Source organism: Python bivittatus, unplaced genomic scaffold (genome assembly GCF_059951505.1).
Source record: "Python bivittatus isolate LINGU-HERP-01145 unplaced genomic scaffold, Pbiv_v1 ctg000090_np1212, whole genome shotgun sequence".
Classification (NCBI taxonomy): domain Eukaryota; kingdom Metazoa; phylum Chordata; class Lepidosauria; order Squamata; family Pythonidae; genus Python; species Python bivittatus.
The window spans coordinates 3,359,329-3,384,519 of NW_028277046.1; the positions used below are offsets into that span (position 1 = coordinate 3,359,329).

Sequence of the window (25,191 nt, forward strand, 5' to 3'; positions counted from 1 at the left end):
TCCACCCAGATGAGTCAAGTCCATCCTACGAACTCGGAGGATGCGACCCTCTTTAAAGGGAAGCGATGGCTCCATGGTTTCCCAAGCAATAGCATCATGAAGCTGAATGACCCATGGAAACTTCACCCCCCCCACACACACTTTCTTCTTACAAGTAACACAAGCAAAAGAGCCAGAATGAAGCATCTGGGCACCCTATAAATAAAAAAGTACAAACAGGGCTAAGAAAAGAAACTATGGTGGGAGAGGGGAGATTGACTTTATCTCTTGCACAATAGCAAAAATGAAGTAAAATCAAATCAAATCAAGTCACGTCTTCCAGAAATAACTGGAGGAGGCAAATACAACACAGGGGCAAAAGTGGAGAGGCCTTTCAAGAATGTATCTCAGATGGTTTCCATCCGAGTCTTTTGAAAGTAAATCCTTTTGCAGTTAGGAAGATTCGCTCGTCTGAATCAGAAGTCGGGTTTGGAGCTGGGCAGAGTCCCATCGCAAAGGCGAAGTCCCAATTCCTCATCTGGGGTGGGCATAAAATGCCAGCCACACAAGAAATCCACCATTTTAATCCCACCGCCCTGCTATACAGCACCAAATGGGGAGGCAGATGATAGCTAAGAGCCCATAAAAAAGGACAAACAGGAAATGCATCACAAGAGAAAACGTGATTTGTAAAGGGTGCGACTTTCTGCTTCTCTTTATGGGGGAACTCTGATCACTTCTCTGCAGAATTTTAACTGACGGCTTGCTCTTTCAGAAGGAAAGATGACATATCAGACCACAAGTTCCACTGGCCTAAGAGTCAGTTGACTTTTTAAAAAAAAGCACCGCTGGATATCGAAAAATCCTTTCACGCGTAGAAGAATGCAACAGCCATCGCTCCTCTAACCAATTTTTGCAACTATATAAAGCCCTGAAACCTCGAGATACTTCATCTAAGAGGAGGACGAGCACACTGGTTTGTGAAATTTTAAGTGGGCTTTGCAACAGCAGATTTAATCAGAACAGATTTAATTATAGCCACTCACTCCTGCTCACATTCTTGATTTTTTGGCAGATCCCTCACCTCCATCTGCACGCCATGGGTTTGGAGCACAGGGCGTGCAATCGCGCAGAGTTTAGCTTCGGCAGATAAGTGGGAGGGGGCAAACCGTTTGGGGGCTGGATGCATTTACTCAGAAGTAAACTTTCCCTAGTTCAGTCAGATCTACTCTACTGAAACAGCATTACAGCTATTTCTCCCCAAGCCAACCAATTACAGTGGTACCTCTACTTACGAACTTAATCCGTTCCGTGACTCTGATCGCAAGTCGAGTTGGTCGCAAGTCGAAGTAAATTTTCCCATAAGGTTCAATGTAATTACCGTTAATCCATTCTGGCGTCCGCAGACCACGCGGCAGGGCGGAAAAATGGCCGTGGACCACATGGAACGGGCAGAAAATGGCCACAGATCCGGTTCGTAAGTTGAGGCGAGTTCGTAAGTAGAGGCAAATTTTTGGGGTCGGAGCTGATCGTATCTCAAAAAATTCGTAAGTAGGGGCGTTCGTAAGTAGAGGTACCACTGTACATGGAAAAGCAGTACAAGCAAACGTTTTCTCAGACTGGCAGAATCTGGTAACGCAGAGACTGTTTTTACAACAAGCCTGGTTTTTTAGAAAACAGCGTTGAATGTTCAAAAGCTAACTGCAGAAACCTGGAGGCAGGTGGGGAGAAGGCTAAATCCACAGTAGTCCTCTCGCTTAGCTACCCTGGTGTGAAAAAAGCAATCACTGTAGAGGATTGCTCTGCAAACCTCTTTGTAAATCAGGAAATGAGGGACGAAAGGGTATCGCCGAGCATGTGCAGAGCGCCCTCCCAATCAATGAGACGAACTTCGGGGGCCTGTTTTTAAAGTTGGTGTTTGCACCTTTATTGCAAGGTGTCCCTTTCCGTGAGCTCCAGATCACGCCCGTACACACACAAACTTGTCCCTCGCCTCTCAGGCTGGGGGAGAGAAACAATCAGAAAAACACAGCAGGAACTGCGATTAAAACTCCCAGGTGGGAAATAGGAGCGTAGGATTTACCTAGCTCCATATCTTTTGAAAAGCCTGCAAAAGCAGGAGCACTGGAGTGGAAAAATGAACACTTTTCAAAGCACAGAGCTTCCGTCGGAACATGCATGCTTCAAAATGCGACTCAGAAGAGATAGCCACAGAGTATTTTCAGGAGGAATAATCTCTAACCCTCATAGTGGACCCACCAGAACACCAGGAAAAAAAAAACCCTCTATCATAGAGGGCTACAAAACTGTCAAATTGTGCATCTGTTGCAAGATTCAGTTTATTGCAAAAGTTGTATTAACGGCAAATGAACGGGGCCGTGGAAATTTGCTACTGCAAATGTTCGGATCTCCTATGACCTGTCTCCTTAAAAAATTTCACTTTTTTGATGTTCTCTTCCCTTCGTTGGGGAAGCGACTGAACTTGCTGCATTTTTAAATCTTCTCCCCGTTTCCCCCAAATGCAGAGCATTTTATAGGTGTTCTTTTTGGGAGCCTTGTTTTCCAATGAAAGCGTATGTTTTCATACTATGGTGGTACCTCGGGTTACGAACGCCTCTGTTAACGAACTTTTCGGGTTACGACCAGCTCCGGCCGCAAAAATTTACCTCGGTTTGCGAACTCCGCCTCGGGGTACGAACAGGATACGCGGCCATTTTCCCTCCTGTGACACGGTCTGCGGCCATTTTTCCGCCCCTGACACGTGGTCTGCGGCCATTTTCCGCCCCTGACACGTGGTCCGCGGCCATTTTCCGCCCCTGACATGTGGTCCGCGGCCATTTTGCCACCCGACACGTGGTCTGCGGCCATTTTCCGCCTGACACATGGTCCGCGGCCATTTTTCCGCCCCTGACACATGGTCTGTGGCCATTTCCCACCCCTGACACGTGGTCCACGGCCATTTTCTGCCCCTGACACGTGGTCCGTGGTCATTTTCCGCCTGTGACACGTGGTCCGTGGCCATTTTTCCGCCCCTGACACGTGGTCCGCAGCCATTTTTCCGCCCCTGACACGTGGTCCGCGGCCATTTTTCCGCCCGACACGTGTTCGTAGGGAGGGGGACTCTCCCTCCAAGCAATAGCCGCCTCCCTGTCCTCCACGCCAGAACGGATTAACGGTAATTACATTGAACCTTACGGGGAAATTTGCTTCGGGTTGCGACCAATTCGGCCTGCGGCCAGAGTCACGGAACGAATTAAGTTCGTAAACCGAGGTTGCACTGTACTTTATAGATTTGTGTATCGCTTCGGTTCTATACAACAAGACATTGTTTTTATATCCCCGTTATCTGCAAGATCCTCGATGTGGAAGGAAAGAGGAAATTGTTCTGTATAAAAAAATAGATAAGTAAAGTTTCGGGGCAGAGAAGACTGGAGCCAAGATATTCAGGAAAAACAACTTTTGTTCTAGAGAATCCAGTGAAAGGAAACAGTGGGGCTGGGGAAATTTAGCAGGGAGGAAAACACAGCCCCTAACTGGGGAGGTCTTTTTCTATTTCTAATATTTATTGATAGCCTTTAAGGTTAGCTCTGTCTACATACTGTGCATAACCTAAGGAGGATTCCCTGGGGAACAAACATGGAACAAAAGCATTTCCATCGCTTGCAAAATGAGAGATTGAAAGTTACCCTGAAGACCATCATCCTCTCTGCACTTACACGATAAGGCCAGTCAACGCCTTGTTCGCCTTATTTGTTTAAAAAGCACACCCACTTTTTGGCTGCTAGCAGGGACGCCGGGCAAAACATAACGACACAAACATTCAGTCCAAATTAAATTAAAAGCAACAGCCAGGCAGCAAGAAGGGCATTAGATCAGCAGCATCCAAGGGATATAAAAATCACTCTTCAAAGCTCGCTAGTCAGCCGCCCTGATGCCCAAACACTTTGGCAGCCACGTGGTTGGCACCAAACTGAAGAGGGCGCCTGTAACATCTCCATCAGAACAGAAAAATGGGAAGGAGGTTCTTGGGGAAAAGTTTACATTCGCGATGGACGGGGGGTACGCTTGCAAAGATAGCGGACTTCGGCTTCTCCCTGCCACCAGCTTCGACGTATGGATTGGCACGGTTGATTTGTAAACCAGGATGCTGGGTAAAAGCAAGTCAACTGTGGTTTATTCAAACATAGAGTCATTCCTGCCCATAGGAATATCTCTGGATGTCGCTGTCACCATGGTCCTGAATCTCCTTCACAGCCAATCTCTTTCTCCCAAAATTTTTTTGGAAACTACAGTTGCGTCTGGGACTTGGGATCTCCAAGAGGGACATCCCTAGTCAGACTTACGATTCTCAGAGTCTGGTGGAAAATAGGACCGTGAAAACGGTATTTAAATGCCCCCCCCCCCCAATTTCAACAAACATGTTTCTATGTGTTGGTGGGCTGTTTTTTAAACTGTGAGTGTTTATAATAGCTCAAGTCCTGGGTGCTATTTTGGATTTTCACTTTAGGTGTGAAAATGTTTCCCCACACCAAAGACTTTTTTCTTTCCTTTTTAAGACAGCCCACATTCAGAGACAAGTGCCCCAAAGCACTTTGTATCCCGCAGGAAGAAGGGGGACAGTTTTATCGTGGTTGGAGTTGCTTTGAAAAGAATTGCTCAGACGTACGAAAGAGTGTTCTTCTGGCAGCGTTTAAAAACTCCATTATTTGGTTCTTCGACGGGGCAGTGCGACCAAATCTTTCTTGAAGTGGCGCCCCTCCTCTGACTTCATCTTTAGCATGGTTGGGGAGTCCAACATGGGTTCTTTCGGGCTCTAATGTGCCAGAATTAGAAAAGATGGTTTGTGCTTGTCATCTGGGCAAAAACTTTCTCGGGGGGCTTGAAGGGGACTGGCTCCCCACCTCTTCTTCTCTCCTAATGATGCTTTCCTCTTCATTCAGCAACAACCAAGAACGTAATTTTCCATCGCCGAGCACTGAGAGGCTGAAGGGTTTCCAGACCCTGCACTCCACATTTTCCTTCCCAAGACTTACAAGGCGATTCATCTCAAATCCAAGCAAAAAGGTTGGAGAGGCCTCCATGCCGGTGGAATCTTATTCCTCTCCGGAGTTTGCAAAGGGTATCCAATATATTATATATTTCAATCACTACGGGATGTGGGGAACTAGTGATGGGGAAGAGAGGAGTTGCACGGACAGGAAAGGAAAAGCCGATATAAATTCTGCATGAAGCCGAGGTGCGTGTTGCTATGGAGATCCACGAGGCCACAGATCCAACTGGTGCTCTCTGGCGCTCGGTCCTTCCTCCCCGCCAGCCCCTCCTTCCCTTCCATCAATATTAATTGTATCACCCCAGGCTTGTGCAAGAATGGATGAGGATCCCCACTAGTTTTTCCAAGCTTCAGGGGAACAGCAGGACACTGCCCGATTTAAATATAGCAGAAGACTTGGGAAAACAAATGCAGATTACACGAGAAATTGCCAGGCGCCTTTGTCTCCCCTTCTTCAAACTTCACTGCATCCTTTGGATCCTGGCATTGGGGTCCCCGGGTTGCTACGAATTCGGGATATTCTAGGTTTTTGACAAGAGGCTGGATCTCTCAGGTGGGTTTGGCAAAGTGACAGAAGTCTCTACGTTCAGACCGTGTTGAGCTTCAAAAGGTACACGCAGGTTAATTTGGCAGTACCTGTGCGCAGGGAAAAAACTACCCTGCTATTTGCAAACCGATAAAATAGTCTGTTACTATGACCGCTGGATTGACAATGCTGAGACCATTTTGAATGAGCTTATCCTAGTTTTTCCCAGATGCATTTAACCCCTTTGCTCTTCTTCTTCAGTGAGGAAGCCTCGGATCAACTATAATGTCAGCCAGCTCTGGAAAAAACCAGAAAGTCAGTTCAGCTTCAGACATGATGTAATGCCTTCTTCTGAAGTTTCTTGTTCAGCAGGAAACAATGCTGACTTGAAGATATCCAGGCTTGTTTTGTCCTATCATGACAGTTAGTCTACACAGTCAAAAGGCCTGTTTATAGATTAATTTACAGAGCTGAGATATGGTTCCCAAACAGGGCCACCAAACACGACACCGGTGGTTTGAAAACAGCTTGCCTCAATGTTCCTCTCGCATCCTACCAAGAGGACAAAAATTATCGAGGACTTTTTTTAAAAGATTTTTTATCCTGCCCAGCCGGTTTTCATGCCTAAGGTGGGAGGAGAACTCGCCATCTTCTGGTTTCTAGCCTGGGGCGCCTTCACCACTAGACCAAACGTTCCTCACCTTTTCACATTTAACTGAGGTGGGACATGCATGGTGAGTTCAAAAATCCCTTGAATGCTCTCTTTGGGCATCGAAGGAATAAAAAGTGGGGTTGTCTCCATGATCTGAGCCCATAAACTATCCTGAGACACCCCCACTTTGGAAGGATTGAAAGACTACTGAAGACAAGCATCGTGCAGTTAGTTATTAATGCACAGGAGTCCTGAGACAAGTTGTGATGAAGTAGCAGTGAGGGGTGGCCTTTACATATATTTAATATCAAGATTGATATGTCATTCTTCGAGTATTGATTCCAAGAAGCCTCACATTGCTGCAAAATTTGTTCACATGCATAAAGGCATGAATTGATGTCTGTCCTGTGGTTGCTTTAAAGACGTCTCTGTGCTAGGTCTGTGACCAATCTTGCTTTATAGCGCATATCATTTCAAGAGTGCCATGAATTTTTTCCCCTTTCATGGAAAAACAGACTCCTATAAAATGTGAAGAGGCAACAGTAAAGGTGTGCTTGAGCCAAACTTAAATACATGGACGCCTCAGTGCAGTTTTCTTGGCCATAGCACAGAAATGGCTTGTTGTGACGTTCTTGGGGGATATGTTTCAAGTTTCTAGCCAACATCCCTGGGATTCCTGTGTGGTCTCCCATTCAAGTCCAGGCCCAATTCCAGAGAAGATCAGCTCAGAGCTTCTACCTGCAGTGGCTGGTGATCTCAAATTCGTCTTCAAAGCCAGCTAAAATGCAGATGCGGAAGGATGTTGGAGGCATCTGTTCCACCTTCCTGAAGGCCTCCGGCAAGACAGAATTGAGCATCCTTTCAGAAATTGGTTCCACTTTCAATCTGCTTTCAGCACCATGATATTTTTCTTAACTTGGTCTAGTCTGGGCCAAGAGGGAGCAAATCAAACTTCATCTCTGAAATAACCCCTGAAGAGCACAGTTCACACCCAATCCTTCATTTTGAGATGCCATCTGGAAGCCAGCTTCTTATATTCATTTTAGGCTTCTGTTAGGCAGAGATTAAGTGAGGGAGCCCTCTTCATCCTGAATCTTAGCTTATAACTCCATCCATCTTAGCCATGAACAGGCCTAACCTCCTCTTGTCTGTTCAAATGCTGACATTCAGACAGCCAATACTATATGTGAACCAAGGCATTCTGGACATGGATTAAAAAAGAGGGGGCTTAGCAAATCTTTGCTTCAAGGCTCTGGGGAACTAACGCCATGAAAGTGCTAGGCTTATGGATGTTTCCTTGGACCACAGACAGAGGAGTGGCGAGAAGAGTTGGCTATGGTTGGAAAGGAAAAAAAACCCGACCAGATTTTGATCACGAAGGGTAAGAAAACTCTGGAGGCTAAGTGAGCTCCAAGTAGCTTAATTTGGAGTTGATGGAGCTCTTGGCAGCAGAGCAGGCTTGCCAAACGGGACGTGGCTCCAGTGGTGAGTCTAAATCACCATCAACAATCACACAGACGTTGTGCTGTGTTCAGCCATTTGTCATAATTCTGGTTGTAACGAAGGCTCCAAGGTTGGGGGGGGGTGTTGGTTGATGGAGTGTCTGGCTCTTAATCATCAGCATTAATCAGCAGGAGAGGCAGAAAAACCGGGGAAGGGCTGCCTAAGGGGAAGGGGAAGGGCAGGAGCAACAGACGTGGGAGGCAAAGCTGCACTGAGGTTTGAGGTGGCCCCTTTAATAACCAGCTCCTGGTCCACCCCGCCTTTTGCTGCCCCCCCCACCGCCTCCCACCCCTTGCTGGAAATAAAACCCAACTGGGAGGAGGAGGAGCCTGCCCTAAAGGAACTCTCTGCAGCGGGAAAGCAGAGGGAACAGTGTGACACACATTCAGAAATACGTTTTTAAATTAAAAGGCACCAGGGAGGGGAGGACGGGGGAAGTGTGAAAAGAGCAAAGAAACAGCAGCTTTCAATTCTGTCTCTTTCAGATTCCGGGCTGGATTCCAACGTGGTTTGGAATTCAGGAAGTCAATTGAATCTGAGCGCCCCCAGCAGAATCTGGTCAAAGGAGGGAATTGCAGGAGTCCAGGTAGGGAAGCGTTACCGCTGGATCGGTTCACAACTGGATCAGCTGGCAGTCTCCAATTCATCTCCACGCTTTCTGGCTGCTCTTTTAGCTTACGCACCTTGCCCTTCCTGACCACCCAGCTTCAGCTTGCCCGAGCATTGGGACCAGCCACCGAGAGAGTTCGGATTGGGAAGAGGTGGAACCTCAAATGAATAACTTTGCCACACGGGTGCCAAGACGGTTGTGCAAATCTACAATAACGATACAACACAACTACCTATCTACAAGCAAAACCAAAAAAATCCAATGTCAATGCTACGAGGTACCTGAAAGATCCCAAGTTTAGCCCAATTGGCATCTCCTGTTCAAAGGATCAGGTGATGGAGAAGGCCTCTCTCTGCTCCAGATCTTGGAAGAGACACTGCCAGGCCAAGCAACAACCCTGAACTAAACAGAGAAGAAGTCTGACTGGCCCAAGGGATTCTCCAAGACAACATTTGCCAACCCATCAGGTTCCCAATTCAACCCTCCAAGCTGCCCAACGTCCCTTTGGGAAATAGGACTTGGGGGCACAGTTTTCACTTCAGCATTACCTCTGAAGGTTCCTGATTGTGGGTAACAAGGCTCCCCCTCCCTCTGAAACCCTTGCTCTTTTATGCTGGGCATCTTCACTCCTAAACAAGAATATTCCACTCCTCCGAGAAACTTTAGGCTCTAATTTAAAATAAGAATAACCACCTGAACACTCTTGCCCCACAGTAGGGACATGGTCCAAGTTGGACCACCAGCAAACCTGGAAGGCTATTGTTCCCATTCGATCTTCCTTCAAAATGAGAAGAGGCAGTTGGCTGATGCGGTTGACGCCAAGCTAAGGAGAAGAGAATGGGAAGACAGGAAGGGGAAGGGGGGAGGTGAAATGCCATCAATGCATCCGAGGGAGTTTTGCTCCATGGGAATTTGGCACTGCCTTTCCTGATGGAGAAACAGCCATTTGCTCAAGAAAACAATCCTTGCAATCTCGGAAGCACTTAAGCTCTGTGCTGCGTTACCATGGCAAAGGATGGCTGGGGGGGGGGGGGAGAGTGCCACTACAGAACAAGTGGTACCAGAAGGGGACAGATGGGGGAACCAGCGGGGGACAAGAGAGTGGAAGTGACCTAGGGACTGAACAGCTGGTCCTGGGCATTGATGGCTCCCCAGCCAGGCTCAGATTGGAGAACTGGATGGTAACGCGTAGCCATGTTCCTGCCTTCCTTCCCCTGCCCCCCCAAGCTTGGGTGGACCCTGGTGACTCTTTAAAGGAGGGGGGAATTAAAGAGCACAGTGGGGTCTGGGGTAGACGGCCCCCAGCAGTCAGGCAAAGGGTTCGGCCAGTTTTCCTGGCGCTCCTCCTGGTTCCACGCTGGATGTCCCCGGGTTCGCCTTTGTTCTCCTCTTTTTGTGCTGGTTGCATTTGATCCAAACAACGCGGACGCTTTGCCCAATCTGACTTCTAACTTGGGCCTGCTGTCTGTTGTCATCAGATGCAGCACCAGATGGGCCCCTCTGGCTGGCTGTCCTGGTGGGGCTGTGGGGCAACGGGAGCAGACTCTGGAGCAGCTGTTAAATTTCCACTGTGCCTACAACAAAACATTGCCCTGGAGCCTTAGGGGACATTTTGATGGTGGGTAGTGAGGCCACCAACATTGCTCAGATGTCTTTGACCAGTTTTTTCTCTTCTGGAACTGGATGGACCATCTCTTTTCGGACCCTGGGAGAAGCTGAGGGCCATGACGCTCCATCCTGACCTTACCACGTAAGAGACTTTTTCACACAGCTCATTTTTGCAAGTAGGTGCCTTACCCCCATTTACCAGGAACGGTCTCTAATAAATGACTGTTGGGAAGGTGCTGGGGACAATAATTAGGGCAGAGCAAGATTCCTCTTGGTTCAAATAGATAATTCCTTTAGCTACTGGCCACGCTGAGCATTTGGGAAGTTGTAGTCTCAAGACACTTGAGAGACACCATATCTTGCTTCCAACAATGCCTCCAGTTTCCTAAGAGACAAAGTTGGCCACGGAAGTTACAGTTCTTCTCTCTAGCTTGTTCCCTGTTGCTGAGGGATATCCTGCTCTTAAATATGGAGGATCCCTTTAACTATTCAAACACTGATGGGGCCCCTCTCAATAGGAAGAACTCAGTTTAGGTGCCTACAGCATGTTTCTTCAGAGTGCCCTCTGGGGGCATGGGGGCTTCATTGTGGGAGGTTTTCAAGCCAGCCATTTGATGGGTCTGAGGATTCCTGCCCTGGGCAAGGGGCAGGGCTAGAAGACCTCCAAGGTCCCCTCCAACCCTAGGATTCTGTGATTCCATGGGATCTGTTTTGTAAAAAGTGAACTGTGGTATTCCTTCCAGAGGCAATACCTCTTGGTTTACCAAGAGAGTAACACGGATCCTAAGACGGAGGAAGGTGGGTGAGCAGAACTGTGTGTGCCGAAACCACCAGGCAGAGAATGGAAAGATGACGGGAGAAGATGCTGACTCCCACGCGAAGTCCGGTCAAAGGAGCCCCATCGCTAGATCCAAAATGGTTCTTTCACCTTCCTATTTCTCCTCCTCCCTAGCCACACGAAGAGTGGAGAAACACGTCCCCCAAAAGGCTGTTACAGCTTTCCTGCCAAACACAGGTGGGAGAGGAGATGAAAATTTCACATATAGAGCTGCTTCTATCTATATTTTGAAGAATTCACACATTGCAGCTAATAAGTATCACCAGTAGCTTTTCTTCTGCACAACCCCCCCGGCCAAGAGCTATGTTTAGCTCCTGTTCTCCTTTCCTTTCCACAATAAACCCGAAAGAGGTTGAAATGGGCCCAAAGACTGAAGCACCCCTCAGCTCAAGTCAAGATTGTTGTAGCACTGCAAGACAAGAGGGAATAACCTCTCCACTCACATAAGCACTTACACGCCTTCTCCTCTCCTCTGCTCTCCAATCAAAAATAGAGGAGAGGAATCTTTCTGAGATACTAATCATTATTTGGTCCCTGCCCGATGCATTTGTCTGTTTAATCGCATCTACTTGAACCAGGGATTTAGCAGCGTTTTATGTTGGGTGTATCCCTGAATCACTCCATCATCACATCAATGTTATGTCCTTAAGGGAAGAGGCTGCAGGCCGCACCTCTGCACGACAACCTGCTCTGGAGAATCTTTTTTTAAATCCAAACTCATGCAGAGGCACAACAGGGAGGATTTCTTTCGGAGTTTTTCTTCTCATACGCGCTCTGAAAATTTGGGGGGTGGTACAAATTCTGGGGAAAGGTATGCTCTGGCTATCCAACGCCGTACAGGAGACTGAGATGAAATTGATTCTTCTTTCTATAAATAGGGCTCTCCGTTGCTTTGCAGAAAACTGAGGTGGAAATGTAGGGAACAGAGGTGCCGAGCAAAGCAATGACAGACGCTCGCCACTTAATCTGAGGTTAATAGCCACTAGAGCTTCTCCTGCTTAAGGGATTCCTTCTTCCGAGAGCACCCACTTGTCCCCTATGCAAAGTCATTTTGTTGGTGCAGAAAAGGTAGGAGGGAAACTTTTAGTTGGTGCAGAAAAGGTAGGAGGGAAACATCCTTTACTGCAGTTTCCTTCTGCATGCTTTAAAGTTTGGAAAGCATCTGATGAACATGTGAACCCTTCATCTGGAAGCTGGCTTTTTATGGATTCTGGAGAAAACAAGACGAAGGCAGGAAAGAAGAAAGGAAAGATTCTTGGTAAGGCCTCCAATGGGATCTCATTTTGACAAGGACTCTGATGGGCTGGGTAAGCAAGGTAGATAATGAGCTCTTGAATTCAACTGCTCCTTTGCAAGGAACTGTCAAGAATCCACACCGGAGGGAGGGTGGTTTGCAATTCCTGATCAAGCCAATGTTACGGTCCCTTCAGTCAAGGGCGGGGGAGATAAAGAAACATTTCCATGTACATTGCATGGGGTTGGTTTAGATCAGTGCTCCTCAGCCTCCGCAACTTGAAGAGGGGTGGACTTCAACTCCCAGAATTCCCTAGCCGGCGTGCTTTAAGATGTGTGGACTCCAACTCCCAGAATTCTCTGCGATTCCATGATTTAATCCTTCTGGAAGGCTTTAAAGATAGGATTTGGGCAAGGTTCCAGCAGCAACTTCCATAGTGGGGAGCAGTATCTGTGGGTGTCCTTCCTTGCAGATCCTGGATGCCTAGAAGAGATTGGGTCACTGGAATGGAATGAGACTTGGGGTCTGTGGCCAGAAGAGATGGTCAGCAGTGCAAAGGAAGAGAGAGTTTCTAGCCTTTATTTAAATCGTGATCCTGCAGAGAGTGCAGGAGGAACAAGAGACAGCACAGAAAATAATTCTTCTGATCCCCCTCTATGACCTCCGATTTTCTCCTTTAAGAACTGCACTCATTCTTCCTCCAGGCTAGGAACGAAGGCAAGCTTCAAAACTTGCAGAAAAGTTCTCGTGCAAACGGAAACGGGACGCTGCCTTACGGCCAGCTCCCTGCTGGACCATAATCCCCAATCATTCACAGCCCATGCAACCATGGGCCATGCCAGCCGGGATTAGGAGAGGATTCCTGGAGGGAGCTGATAGAGGAAAACTACTTTGGAGTAAGCAGATCCCCTTTTGAAGGAACCAAGGAACAGAATTCCCATTGTTATCTCTGGCTCTTCAGACACTTCAATTGAAGTGAAAATGCCTCTTTTTAATGCTTTCATTAAGAGCAGGCAGTGAGGATCCATAATGAAGGGGACCCCCTGGATAACCTCTTGATAAAGCTAATAATGCAACAGGCTAATCCGTTTAAGCTTCAAAAGATACCTGCTGCTTAGTACCCATGAATATTTTATTTATTTATGTGGTTTTTCCTTATAAACATCCATATCCCACCTCAACATTGTACGCGAGACGCTTTGGGCTTGATTAGATCTTCTCTCCGAGTAAGATGTCGCACCACAGACAATAGCAGGCTGCACATGGGATAATCCCCGATTAGTGGTAAAAGAGACTAAAAAGATTTCGGACCATCCCAGTCTCTCCACACAGCGAGCAAGAGAGAGGGACTGGTACATCTGCACTCGTTTTGACTTTCCAAACCCGAAGGGTGGATATCTCAGGTTACAGAAACAAAGGAGCAAATGCAAGGCCTGGTATCCTGAGATAATAGAAGATGAAACTGGAAACGGAGATGGGGGAGAAAGTCCAGTTCTTTGACAGTGGCCTAAACCCCAAAGCGATTCTTTCCCATTACGATTGTCACAGAGTCTTCTTCAACATGATTTATGGAAAAGAATGGGGTGGGATGAAAGAACTCCTCCTTCCCACGTAGAACGTTATCCCCATGTTCATTTGGCTGGAAACTTCCCGATTTTCTTTCCAACAGCCTTCTCCGTAATCCAGGGGGGAGGTCGCTCTTTTCACTAACAACAGAGAAACTTGCAGAGAGCAGTTGATCAGTCTGGAAACTAACCATGACAAAAAAAACGACTCCGTGGCCACCGAGTTCCCCATCATCAGTCTAATGGAAACCCGCAATCAGCCCCAAATGGTGCATTTTCCCTTATGCTGTTCCTCAGGAGGAAGGAGCAAAATTCAGTCATCCTTAAAGGACGGCTATGCGAAATAATAATAATAATTATTATTATTATTTCAAAAGGATTTCAGCCTTTTTCTTCCTTCCTGGTTCTTCCTGTTGTTTGCCGTAAGCCGATATGAGTCACCCCGCCCTGCCAAGTCGACGTTGCAACTGGCGAACGGGGTGAGGACCCACAACGGCCTTCCTCCCCGGCCAGGCGGATCTTAAACATTTCCCGACCGTCAGCAGGCACACACAAATATCTACGCGGCTTTTCTGGCGCCTGCCGCTGACTCCCCAGAAGCTATCATCCAGAAATGGATCCACCCCGATAGTAATCCCTCTTGCTAAGGCCGTGGGGCTGCAGAGTCCACCTTAGTTGGTTCCCACGTAACAAATTCTCCCAGACAGCCGTGGCTTTGATGATAAGCTGGGCTGATGCGCCTTCTTTCGCCCCAGCGGGAATGGCGTAACCACCTCGCTCTGCTCCAGAGGAAGAAGGCAGACCGGGAGAAGCTTTAACGCGGAGGAAACGAGGTCCAAAGGCAGCAAGGGGGAAAGAGGGCAGCTTGAGAGAACCAGTGACCAATTCTGTATTTTGCCCTGTCCAGCCTGGTTAGGTTGAGCCATTCTGGTTTCAGAGACAGATTTCTCCTCTCTACGGGGAAGGAAGATCTCCCCTTTCTAAGTGTGGGAAGAGAGAGAAAGTTTGATTTCCACTCTTCTGCTGATTCCTTAACCCTTTAGGATGGAGCTTAAACAACAGTGTGGTTGGGGGATGCCAGCACAGCCCACCACAAGCTTCCTTATCGCCATCAGCAGGGGACCGTGGAACCCTCTACGGGCAAGGTGTGCATCACCATGGAGCTAGCAAGAGGAAAGTCCTCGGGCCCACAGAGCAAGAATGCCAGCAAAACCCTGAAGAGGACTCAGAAGACAATGAACCTCACATCCCCCTTACAGGTAGTCCTTGTTTAGGGACTGCCTTGCTTAGCAACCGTTTCCAGTTGCACCAGTGATGAAAAAGGAACTTTGCGACCAATCCTCACGTTGACGACCTTCGCAGGTCTGTAAAGCAAAGGAAAGCTGAAGGGAGATCATAAGCACAGTCAGTCTCACTTAGCGACCGCTTCACTTAATGACCAAGTTGCCGGTGCCCATTGTGGTCGCTAAATGAGGACAACCTGTACTTGGGGAAGCCTCCAGCACTCCTTTAGTGCCTTCCCAGGCTATGGATGTACCTCTCCTAGTGCTTGGGGATCCAGAAAGGGCCACCAGCTTTTCAAATGTCAGATCAGCAGGACCAGGGGTGGCACTAAGGGATGGGCATGATTAGCTACCTCCTTTGGCTGCCTGCAAATGTAAATACCGAAGCGAGAAAATCCACCCAGCCTATGAGTTGCCTGCAATGAGCTCTCCATGGTCCTGCTATTGTAAGAGCTCAAACCTGTTCACATATCTGCCCCTTTCCCTAGTTAGCGCTCTCAGGATCTTCAGCCGGGCAAAGCTGCTTGATTTCTGGAAGAGCATGACACTGCTCCTGGGCATGGCCTGGAAAGGGGCATAAACCTCACCGATTGCACCGCAATTCATAGTGCAAACGAGACCGTTTCAGCACCCAGGTTTAAAGGCGCGTGTGAACACAGCTCCAACGTTACGGATGTGGCTGCGATCTCAACAGGAGCTCTGGAAACTGAGGATGGTGTGAGGACAAGATTGCTGTGAGAGAATGACCTGGGCTGTGCATTGTGCTAAGCCATGGTTTGCAGAATAAGCCACCGTTGACTGAATTCGTGCACTGCGCCAGCCATAAGCTGTGGGGTTTATAAACCACCAAAGTGGGATAGACCATATGCCGAGCCAGAAACAAATAAACTACCACATGGTTCTGTGGGCTGTGATTTTAATCCATAAATGAACTACAGAATGTGTGCACGAATTGCAAGACAATTCCTGCCCCGTGAGGAAGAGCCAATCAAGAAAATCAGTGGGTATCCTTTGGAATGCAAGGATGAAGCATGCCTTGAATTTGAATCCAGAAGAAACTTGAGCCTTGGGTATCTAAGAAACCCTATGCTAACATAGACTTTCATACAGTTCCCCACCGGATTCCAACAACTCCAGTTTGTTTGATTTCTTCCAGCCCCAAGTTTATCATCCCGAAGTGTTGGGACAGTGGTGAAACTGCTGATGGGCACCACCATGGAGATCTTTAGATGTTCTTTGGAGTCCGGGGGGAAAGTCCACCCAGTGTAGCAGTTGGCTTAAGTACCAGTCTGGGGAACCAAAGAAGAGAATAAAGACTAAGGAAGTTCGTTACTTTCGGTAGGAAACGATCTGGTGAGCCGTAAGAAATGCTAGCATAAATGACAGAATACAGTGGAACCTCGAGTTACGAATTTAATCCGTTCCGTGACTCTGGTTGCAACTCGAATTGGTCGCAACACGAGGCAAATTTTCCCATAACGTTCAATGTAATTACCATTAATCCGTTCCGGCGTCCGCGGGCCACGCATCAGGGCGGAAAAACGGCCGTGGACCACGCGGCAGGGCGGAAAAATGGCCGCGGACCACGTGTCGGGGCAGAAAATGGCTGCGGACCACGCGGCAGGGCGGAAAAACGGCCGCGGACCACGTGGAACGGGCGGAAAGATGGCCGCGGACCATGTGGAACGGGTGGAAAATGGCCGCAGACCACGTGGCACGGGCGGAAAATGGCCACAGATCCGGTTCGTAAGTTGAAGCGAGTTCGCAAGTCGAGGTAAATTTTTGGGGCCGGAGCTGGTCGTATCTCGAAACATTCGTAAGTAGGGGTGTTCGTAACTAGAGGTACCACTGTATAAATGTGGGAAGGTATCTTGGAGAGCTCTGGAATCCATTGCTGGAATCCATTGCTACAGCAGGATAATGTTGTCTAGATAGTAACAAGACAATGGGAATGTCAACTTGCATTCTTAGTGAGCTGAACAATGGGCAGAAAACAGTGAAGAAAGAAAACAGGGTTTATTTCCTTGGGCTCATGCACAGAAAAAGATGGACAATGTGCTAGAGAAATGACGAGGAGAGGAATCTTAGCAAGGAAGGCCCTGACACCTTTAGACAACACCGTAAAGGATAAAGATATTTCTATGACAACACAGAAGAGATAAAGCAAAGGTCTTTCCACTTGTAAAGAGCTAATGGCAAAACGGTGCAGAAAGTTAATCACGGATTAACATCCAGCGGCGCAGTTGGATAACTGTAACCTCAAGTTAACCTTAATTATGGAGGCTTCCTATTTTAGATGGCTTTGTGCAAATCCACCACCATCCCACTCTAACAAGCCAGCCATGTTATATTTGCTTTATCCGTGGGGAGAAACCAGACATCTGCTCCCAACCCTGGCCCTGCCACTGCAGAGAGAGCGATCTTCTACAAGACAGACGAAGGCAGTGTTTCTCAACCTTGGCAACTTTCAGCTGGGTGGACTTCAACTCCCAGAATTCCCCAGCCAGCATGCTGGCTGGGGAATTCTGGGAATTGAAGTCCACACAGCTTAAAAGTTGCCGAGGTTGAAAAACACTAGGCTAAGGCTTCTCCTTTGCTTTTCAGACTAGAGGAGACACTTCTCCGAAACTGATTTTAGCTGCAGCAATGGTGTACAGCCTCTATTTTAAAATATACCATTTCAGTTCAAATCTAATGGCCTGGTCCGTCTCGAACAGGGATGCCAACATTACCCCAACAGACCCAAAACTCTCAAAAAAGGCATTTGCTTTCTATGCCAAACCCAGCAGGTGTCCCCCCCCCCCCCGGCAAATCTCTCCTGCCAAAATGCAGGCAGGAGAATTCACACCCCTTTCCCTTTCTCATCTGCTAACTGGCCATCAGCTGGAGGGAGACCGGAAGCGCGGCACAATTTGCAGCTGTCCTGATATTTCTGGACCTGAACCCCAACCCTAGAGCTCCCCATATACTTAAGTTATGAAAGGTTTTTAATGTTGGCCCTGAGCCACGATTCATCGAAAGGCATTTTAGGGTACGCTGGCACACGCCCCTCCGTTTGCGCCCCAGGGAAAGGGGCTTATCCCAATCCTTCCCCAGCTAGCCTAAGACAGAGTCTTCCCTATCAAGGCTGACTCCCCCAAACTTCCCATTTGGGGGATCGCAGGATAACAGCCCCTGCTACCGGAGTAAGCCCCCTTCAAACCAAGGGCTTCCTGAACCCCTCTGGAAAGCGAAGCGGAGAGAGACTTTAGGACTCCCGCATCCTGCTTCGTTTCAAAAGGGTTTGGATGGCCGACGGTTCTCCACGAAGCCTCCAATTTACAGCGGGCTCCGAGGAATAGCCCACCCGGGTGCGGAAAGGGCTGGGAGCGGATCACAGAGGCCCCATTAATAATGCCTGCGCAGGCTAGATAAACAAGCAGGCGCAGAGAAAATCCGAGTCTGACTGATTGATGGCCTCTGTCCTTAAAAGAGGTGCTCCACTGCCATTGGCCCCACTCTCCTGGGACCAGCTGGGCGTCTGCTTTTGCTGCCTACCCCCCCCCCCCATTCAGCCGCTCGAAACCTGTCATTCCTCTGAGCCCACCCAAAGCCCCCGGGCCTGATTAGAAAAGGCATTCCGGATGGCCCCGGAGATTTGCTCCACTTGCAAACCTGCAATCCGGCTCCGCTCCGTGCATATGTGTGTGTGTGTGTGTGTTTCGGTCTGTGTTCGTGACCCATATTTCTGAAGCTCTCATTTCTCATTTAGGAGCTGCCGGGGAAATGGGAGAGTGTGTGGGTATACGCGTGCGAGAGAGCGAGGAACGCTCTCTTGAACCATTTTCAAGACTAAACAGCTCGCCACAAAGGCTTTTGTCAAGGGGTTGTGGATACTCAGGGTTTTTTGGGGGGGGGGGACACTGGGGCAGGGATTTATTCATTTATGACATACTTTTGCCCTCCACAGGATGGTTTGCAGGTTCCCTCCCTGCCCACCACAACCCTATAAGGTAGACCACAAAGAGAGGACCCGTCTGAGATCTAGGATCTTTCAGAAGAGAATTCATCTTCCACCCTGGGTCTCTCCTCTCTTAATTCAACTCAATTCAAGCTTCCCAGGATCCCTCCGCAACTGAAGACGGCATCAAAACATAAATAATTTTCACTTATTTATCTGAAAACAGGCTGTCTTCCAAACTCTCTTAAGGGAGCTTACTCAATCAAAATGTATTAATCACAGCATAAAGTCAACGTTCAGCCCCCGGCACGTTCATCAATCCAAGGAAGCCAGCCTTCTGTTCTGAGTCCAACCTTTCCCTTGCCCCGAAAAAGGCGAAAAAGGGAGGACTCCGTTTCCTCCCGCCAGATATCTGGACCCGCTTGTTCTCCAAAGTCCACTTCTCTTTATTTCTGGGAAAAGCAGCATCGCCAGGTCTTTCGTGGGAATGTGGTACCTTGTTGACCTTGCTTACATGAAAAGAGTAGGGAGGGGAATTACTCATCGCCCACCGGACCGCTATGTTAACCTGAGGCAAATTACTCCAACACGTGCCAAGTCGGAGAAGACAAAAAGGCCAAAGCAAACATTTTGGGGAGGGATGAAAGAATGTGACTCCAAGGTGAAGCTCCTGAATCCAGGAAGTTTTAAAAAAAAGCTGCACGGACATGGGGGCTCTTTTAAGCTCCGTGCACCCCATCCTGGAGCTTCCACCCTGCAAACCTGACCTAGCTCCCTACGAATCTTTGTTTATGAAGCGTAAAACTAAGCAAGCTGAATTTTGTGGTTTGTGGCTGGGGCTGGGAAGGGACAAATGCAGCTTGGGTTGGAAGGGGGAAATAAAACCACGCAGAGGCCGTGTCTCTGCCATTGCAAACAGCAGATGAAATCACGCCTTTCTCCTTCGCTGTTCGGTCCAGCCTTCCAACTGCAAATGTTCATGTGCCCTTATTCACAGACCTCTTTGCAGCGCTCCCATGTGCAATCAGACGGCTTGCCATTGTTCCCAGAACATACTTCCAGAGAAACGAGGCGATGGGAAGGGAAGATAGGTCTCCCATCAGCCTCGCAACCAACATTTAAGATCAGATTCCTTTTTAAACCACCTCCAAGCTATACATCAAGCCACAAGATGGGTGGAACAGAACCCCTTGCATGCAACTGCTTTTTGGGAAGACAATACCCCCAATCCATTGGCTAAGCTGCCTTCTTTTAATGGAACATGTCATATAGCTAAGCTTGGTTTATTAATATTTCACAGCATCGCCAAGATGCAAGCAACACCTACGTTCACTTATATTTTTAAACCAGATGCCCTGGTCCAATGATAGATTAATCACTTTTTTATCTCCGGTTACTCTGTTGCTCTGACAAAGAAGAGAAGAACTGGCAAATCATTAATTGCTGCTCCTTAAAACTGGCTTGACAGCGAGTGTGTTTTGAAGGAGAAGAAGAAAAACAAATAGCATTTTTATTTATTTTACTTGTCTGGAAAAAACAACACCCTGTGTTATATTAAGTAAGCAATAACAGATTCTTGAAAGCCAGCAACATCTCTATTTTCCACGCATCCATCTATAACCCCCCAAGTTCCCTTCCATCTCTAGACCTTAGTCTTTATTAAGAGACATAGAAAGATATGTCAGTTCCCCTCTCCTGACTGTAAAATGCTGTTTTATCCATTTAACTCTGTTCTTTCCATTCCACAGCAGGCCACTGTCGTGATGGATGCGAGAGACGCAATTTGTATAATTAAATAAATGTCCCCTTTATTGCCACTGGGGGAGGTCAGTGCGGCCCAAGAAGCAGAACATTTTGCCCCACACAAAGTCTATAGGTAGCCTAGAAGATTTCTAAAGCTTTCTCAAACCTCAATTGCCAGCTCAAAAGAAAGCTTCTGGTTTAGCAAGACTCATGCAGAGAATAAAGATAAGCTTTGCTAAACCTAGCCTGCTTGAGATCTCAGATCTAAGCTCTCAGCAAACACGGTTTGTATGCTCAGAATGTATGTGAAATGCCCCCCGCAAGATAATATAGATAAAAACCAAACCATTTGAAAGGGCAACAGAAGTCGAATCTCCAAAACGATCATTATTTTTGATTTTGGAAGGTCATCTGTCACACGCCGAACTTTTGGGAGCGCTCCCTTCATACGCGTGAAACTGCGAGGTTTATCCTCATTTCTGCCAAATAATTGCAATCCACTTTGTGTCTCTACTTGGGGCTTGGATGGGAGACCACTAGGGGACCCCAAGCCCAGGCCAAAAAGCTTCCTAGAAGGAAGTGAGAATTATTCCTTCTAGAGGAGAATATGAATTATTCCCAAGAAAATTGCACTCTTGGAAGTCACTCAGGGCTGGGTTACCTCGTCACCACTGCCTGCCTTTTTAAAATCATTTATACCAAGTCTTTTACATTTTTTCACTGCAAAGCTACATACAATTTGGAGAGGGGCTTGAAGAAACAACACTGATTACCTTTATCCGAGGGGGGAGGAACATGGGGAACCCATTGACAATGCCTTGCCAGTTCAGTGAGCATATGGAAGCAACTGTCTAGAGCCACACACACACACAATGATAGAAGGAAAAGCTGTATGGATGCAAACCGCAGGTGCATTATCTGCACACCAGGTGGGTTTACTTTGGGATGGCAGCGAATTTAAATGAAATCTATATTCTACATATGTGGGCTGCCTGAACAGCAATGAGCAGGATTCTTTCGGGATTATGCATCTCCATCAACCCCTTCATCGCACTGGGCGATGTAGCTGTTTAAGGGGATAACATTAAAAGTAACTGGTAATAAACTTGGTTAGGCTCCACCCACATTCCAGGCTTACATGCCATTCCAGCTCTGCAAAATCCTTCCGCTAAGGTTTTATTTGTTAAGCTTATGTTGTTAATAAGTCTTGGATGCTAAAATACATGAGAAGAAGTGGTTTTTTTCCCTATATTTTGTATGTACCTTGTATTTTATGAAGTTTTGCATTTTTATCAATAAACAAACAGCTAGTATATATTTTCTGGCTGGATTTCTTTGGAGAGCAAGATAGGGACATTGCAGTTTGCAAACCTCTCGTGCTGATGTGTATTTTTCCCTGGGCAAAGTTTTTCTGGGAGCATTGCTGTACTCTGCACAACGATATTTAGGACGGGGAAGGCAACCCTTAGATGTCTTTGCCAAGGGTTTCCGCAACCCGCTTGTCGGTAGGGCCTGCCGAGAGCCGATCTCCAACACAGCGTAATCATCATCATTTCCTTGCGTGAGTTGTGTTATTAGGAGATTACCAGTGTGTAAAAAGCTCCGGTTGGAAATCTGAAGACGACGTGGTTCACTTTCCAAATCGGATGGATCGTTTTGGAGCACCTTATGAAATCCTGCCAGGTGTCTCCAAACTGATCCCACCATCTGGGAGAACTTAAGGACCTGCCCAACGCTCTTCCTCCCTGTTTTGATAAATCAGATCAAGTTGGCCCAACTGAGTCCATTTTCTATACTGATTTGAATCAGAGATCATTTGCACGCCGCCTATAAGATTACCACTAGTGGAAATAATTTCTCTTTTGGATGGCAGAATTAGGGATTAGAATAGTTGTAGCCATGAACTTCTATGTAATTTTAGCATCAAGACTCTGGTGGGGGGTCCCCAGCAGAAAATAAGGATTGCTGTATATGTTTATTTGTGGTTGATCTACTTATCTTTTTCTTCTTGCTCTTCTTTCGTTTGCTGGCTAACGGCGGTTATAAAATTAAATTGAAATTAAATGTCTGCCTATGGAGGTGCCAATGGACTAGATTCCTGGGTCAGGAGTTAGAAAGGAGTTTCCCTTAGACATTCTCAAAATCTGCAAGACTAGCTTTCAAGCGTAGAAAAGCCAAGTGTTGGTTAGATCTGGATGTTTTACAACTTACCATCCTGGGGCACTGCCTGCGGGAAGTAATTCACCGGTTTATCTACAAAACAGAAGAAAAAAATTGGAGGTATAAATAGGAGAAAACATTTCTGGCCCCCAAATGCTTTTTCTCTTGCTCGCAGAGCGCTAAGGATCATAAATTCTTCATACAATTGGCCTCTAAAGATCTCAGAAAAACTGCCCAATGCAGCCTTCCCCAAGTGAGGCTGCCTGTGGCTTCCCTGGATGAGTCGCTGTTCTGGTCTTGCCTGCTTCCAAACAATGTTTATTTTGGGGAGGTAGAAAGAGTCCTAGGATGAATTTGAAGCAGACATAATTGAGTTAATCCTCAGGTATACAGCTGTATTAAGAGAATTTCATTCCCTCTTCCCTGCTCAGGCAAAGGCCTCTGTCAACGCTGTCTGGAATTAACGCCTTCCCAGAAGGAAGGATGCTAAGAACAGCAATTCATACAGAGACACGCACATGTTCCTCTAGAATCAGACTATCATCCTTCACGCGCCAGAAAAGCAAATCTTCTCTGATGCTGAAGTCTCATGAATGAGAAGACAAGGGAGACCCACAGAGGTTTGGTAGTTCCTCCAGGAAATACATCTTTTCCTAGACAGGGGGAGGTGGGGACCTGGCCGCAGCTGCTGGGGCCAAGTCAATTCATTACGCTCCTTCCTGACCCCAGCTGCGATGCAAACCAAGCGATTTATTAGCCTCCCAAGGGCCTCCCAAGATACTGATCCATCAAACCCATTTTTGCTGATTGGGAACCCAGGTTCAGATGGAGACTCCTTTCATTCAGCAAACGACCAGAGTGCCCGAAAAAGGTTGCAAACCAACGTAAAAGAGCAACAGAGGTGCAAAAGCGTCCACTGGAGCTAGGCAGCTAATGCATTTAGATAAAGAAAGAAATAAAAAAATAAATAAAACTAGGCAAGCAAGACTTTGAAGCACGGCCTCAGACATGCAAGAGAAGCCCATGGAAAACAGATCTCTGGACTGCAGAAATGGAAACTATCTTGGGAAGGGGGCTCTTTTAAGGAACACCCTCCTTCAGGAAGTGCAGCTCGTTACACAGTCCCAAAATTAAACACTAGCACAGAAAGGTGCAGGGCTCCAATCATGAAAGGGGTCTTTCCCTCTTCCATTTATCTAATATGATATAAAATACAATCCAGTTGCTTCTCTATCACTGAGAAGACACAGAGGTTTCCTCTGGCCAACCTCAAATGATCTCAAAAAGCTAGTCCATGTTGGCGAGTCCTTGGATGGGGGACCACCAGGAAGACCACAGGGCTGTGAGCGAAACTGGGAAGTCAAGAAAAAAACAAACAGGAGGTAGCAGCAAATCACTTCTGTATTGTTGCCAAGAAGACCCCATTGGACACATCCATGAAATCGCCAGGAGTCTAGTTTGGCTCAAGGGAGATTTTATCTTTTTTCTTGCAAGGGTTCGAAGCTATCACCAAACCAAGCCTCTACCTCAGCTCATAAACTGGGGTGAGGAGCCAGCCAGGCAACTGCGTGTAGACAGAATTCATGCCCTAAGCAACAAATTCAGCCCATCCGTGGGATGGATTCGAGAATGGGGCTGGGGCTGGGGCGTGGGAAGATGATTTGGGTAGCCAACTCTTAAGGAAGGGCAGAACATTCGTGGCTTTGCTTCTGAGGACACAATGTCCTCCCTTGCCCCATGTAAAGTCAGTTGCCCCTTCCAAAATCTGCTGTGGTTGCAACCAGCAACAGCCATTAGGTATCCACACCTTTGTTACGGTGTGTCTCCTCTCTCCTTTGCTGCACCCACCCACTACTGATCTCTTGCATCCAAGGCCAGATCTAAATGGGAAGAATAAGAGGAATCCTTCCAACTTCAGTCACACTCCCAGCATGTCCTACTGCTCTTTCCCTCTCCAAAAACAACATTTCAGGGATGCCCAGAAAAACAGAAGACAGACTTGGTGTCGCTCCTCAAAGCTTCACAAGATCTCTGCAACATCACCCCGGGCCCCGGGCCCATTCCTAGATCTTGCAGCGGTCAAATAAATAAAGGAGAGACCCTCTTTTTCCTCTTCCTTTTCAATGCCATTCCAACATGTCCTGGATTAGGGTTTTCGAAACAGAAGGTGCCGATGCCAGTCAAGCAGGCTCTTGGCTTTTGCTATGGGACAATTCGGAGGGGAGGCCGAACTACATGTTACTCACAAGCCCTCTGAGTAACATCAACCCCAGAGGTATTTTGGTTCCTTACTAAAAAAACTATTTTTGGAGGCGTGACTGAGAAAACACCCTTTTCGCCCATGCCTTTTTATGGCTCCAACTCCTTAAACTTGCTCCCCTGCCCACCCGTTGCTACGCACGTATGGGGTTTGCAAGTCCTCGCAAGGACTAAGCAGCGAGCATGCAGGACTCAGTAGACTGGGGAAATTATGTGGGACTGAAGAGGGGGGAAAACCGTG

At 47.5% G+C, this 25,191-nt stretch overlaps 1 protein-coding gene across 1 annotated transcript in view; it reads right to left on the reverse strand.

Annotated features, from left to right (window-relative positions):
* AGRN (agrin) overlaps positions 1 to 25,191 on the reverse strand; it is a 155,728-nt gene that overhangs the window by 73,521 nt on the left and 57,016 nt on the right. The window contains exon 3 of the mRNA XM_088136758.1: positions 22,743 to 22,784. Within this exon, the coding sequence (XP_087992884.1) occupies positions 22,743 to 22,784 (42 nt within the window). The remainder of the gene's footprint in view (positions 1 to 22,742; positions 22,785 to 25,191) is intronic.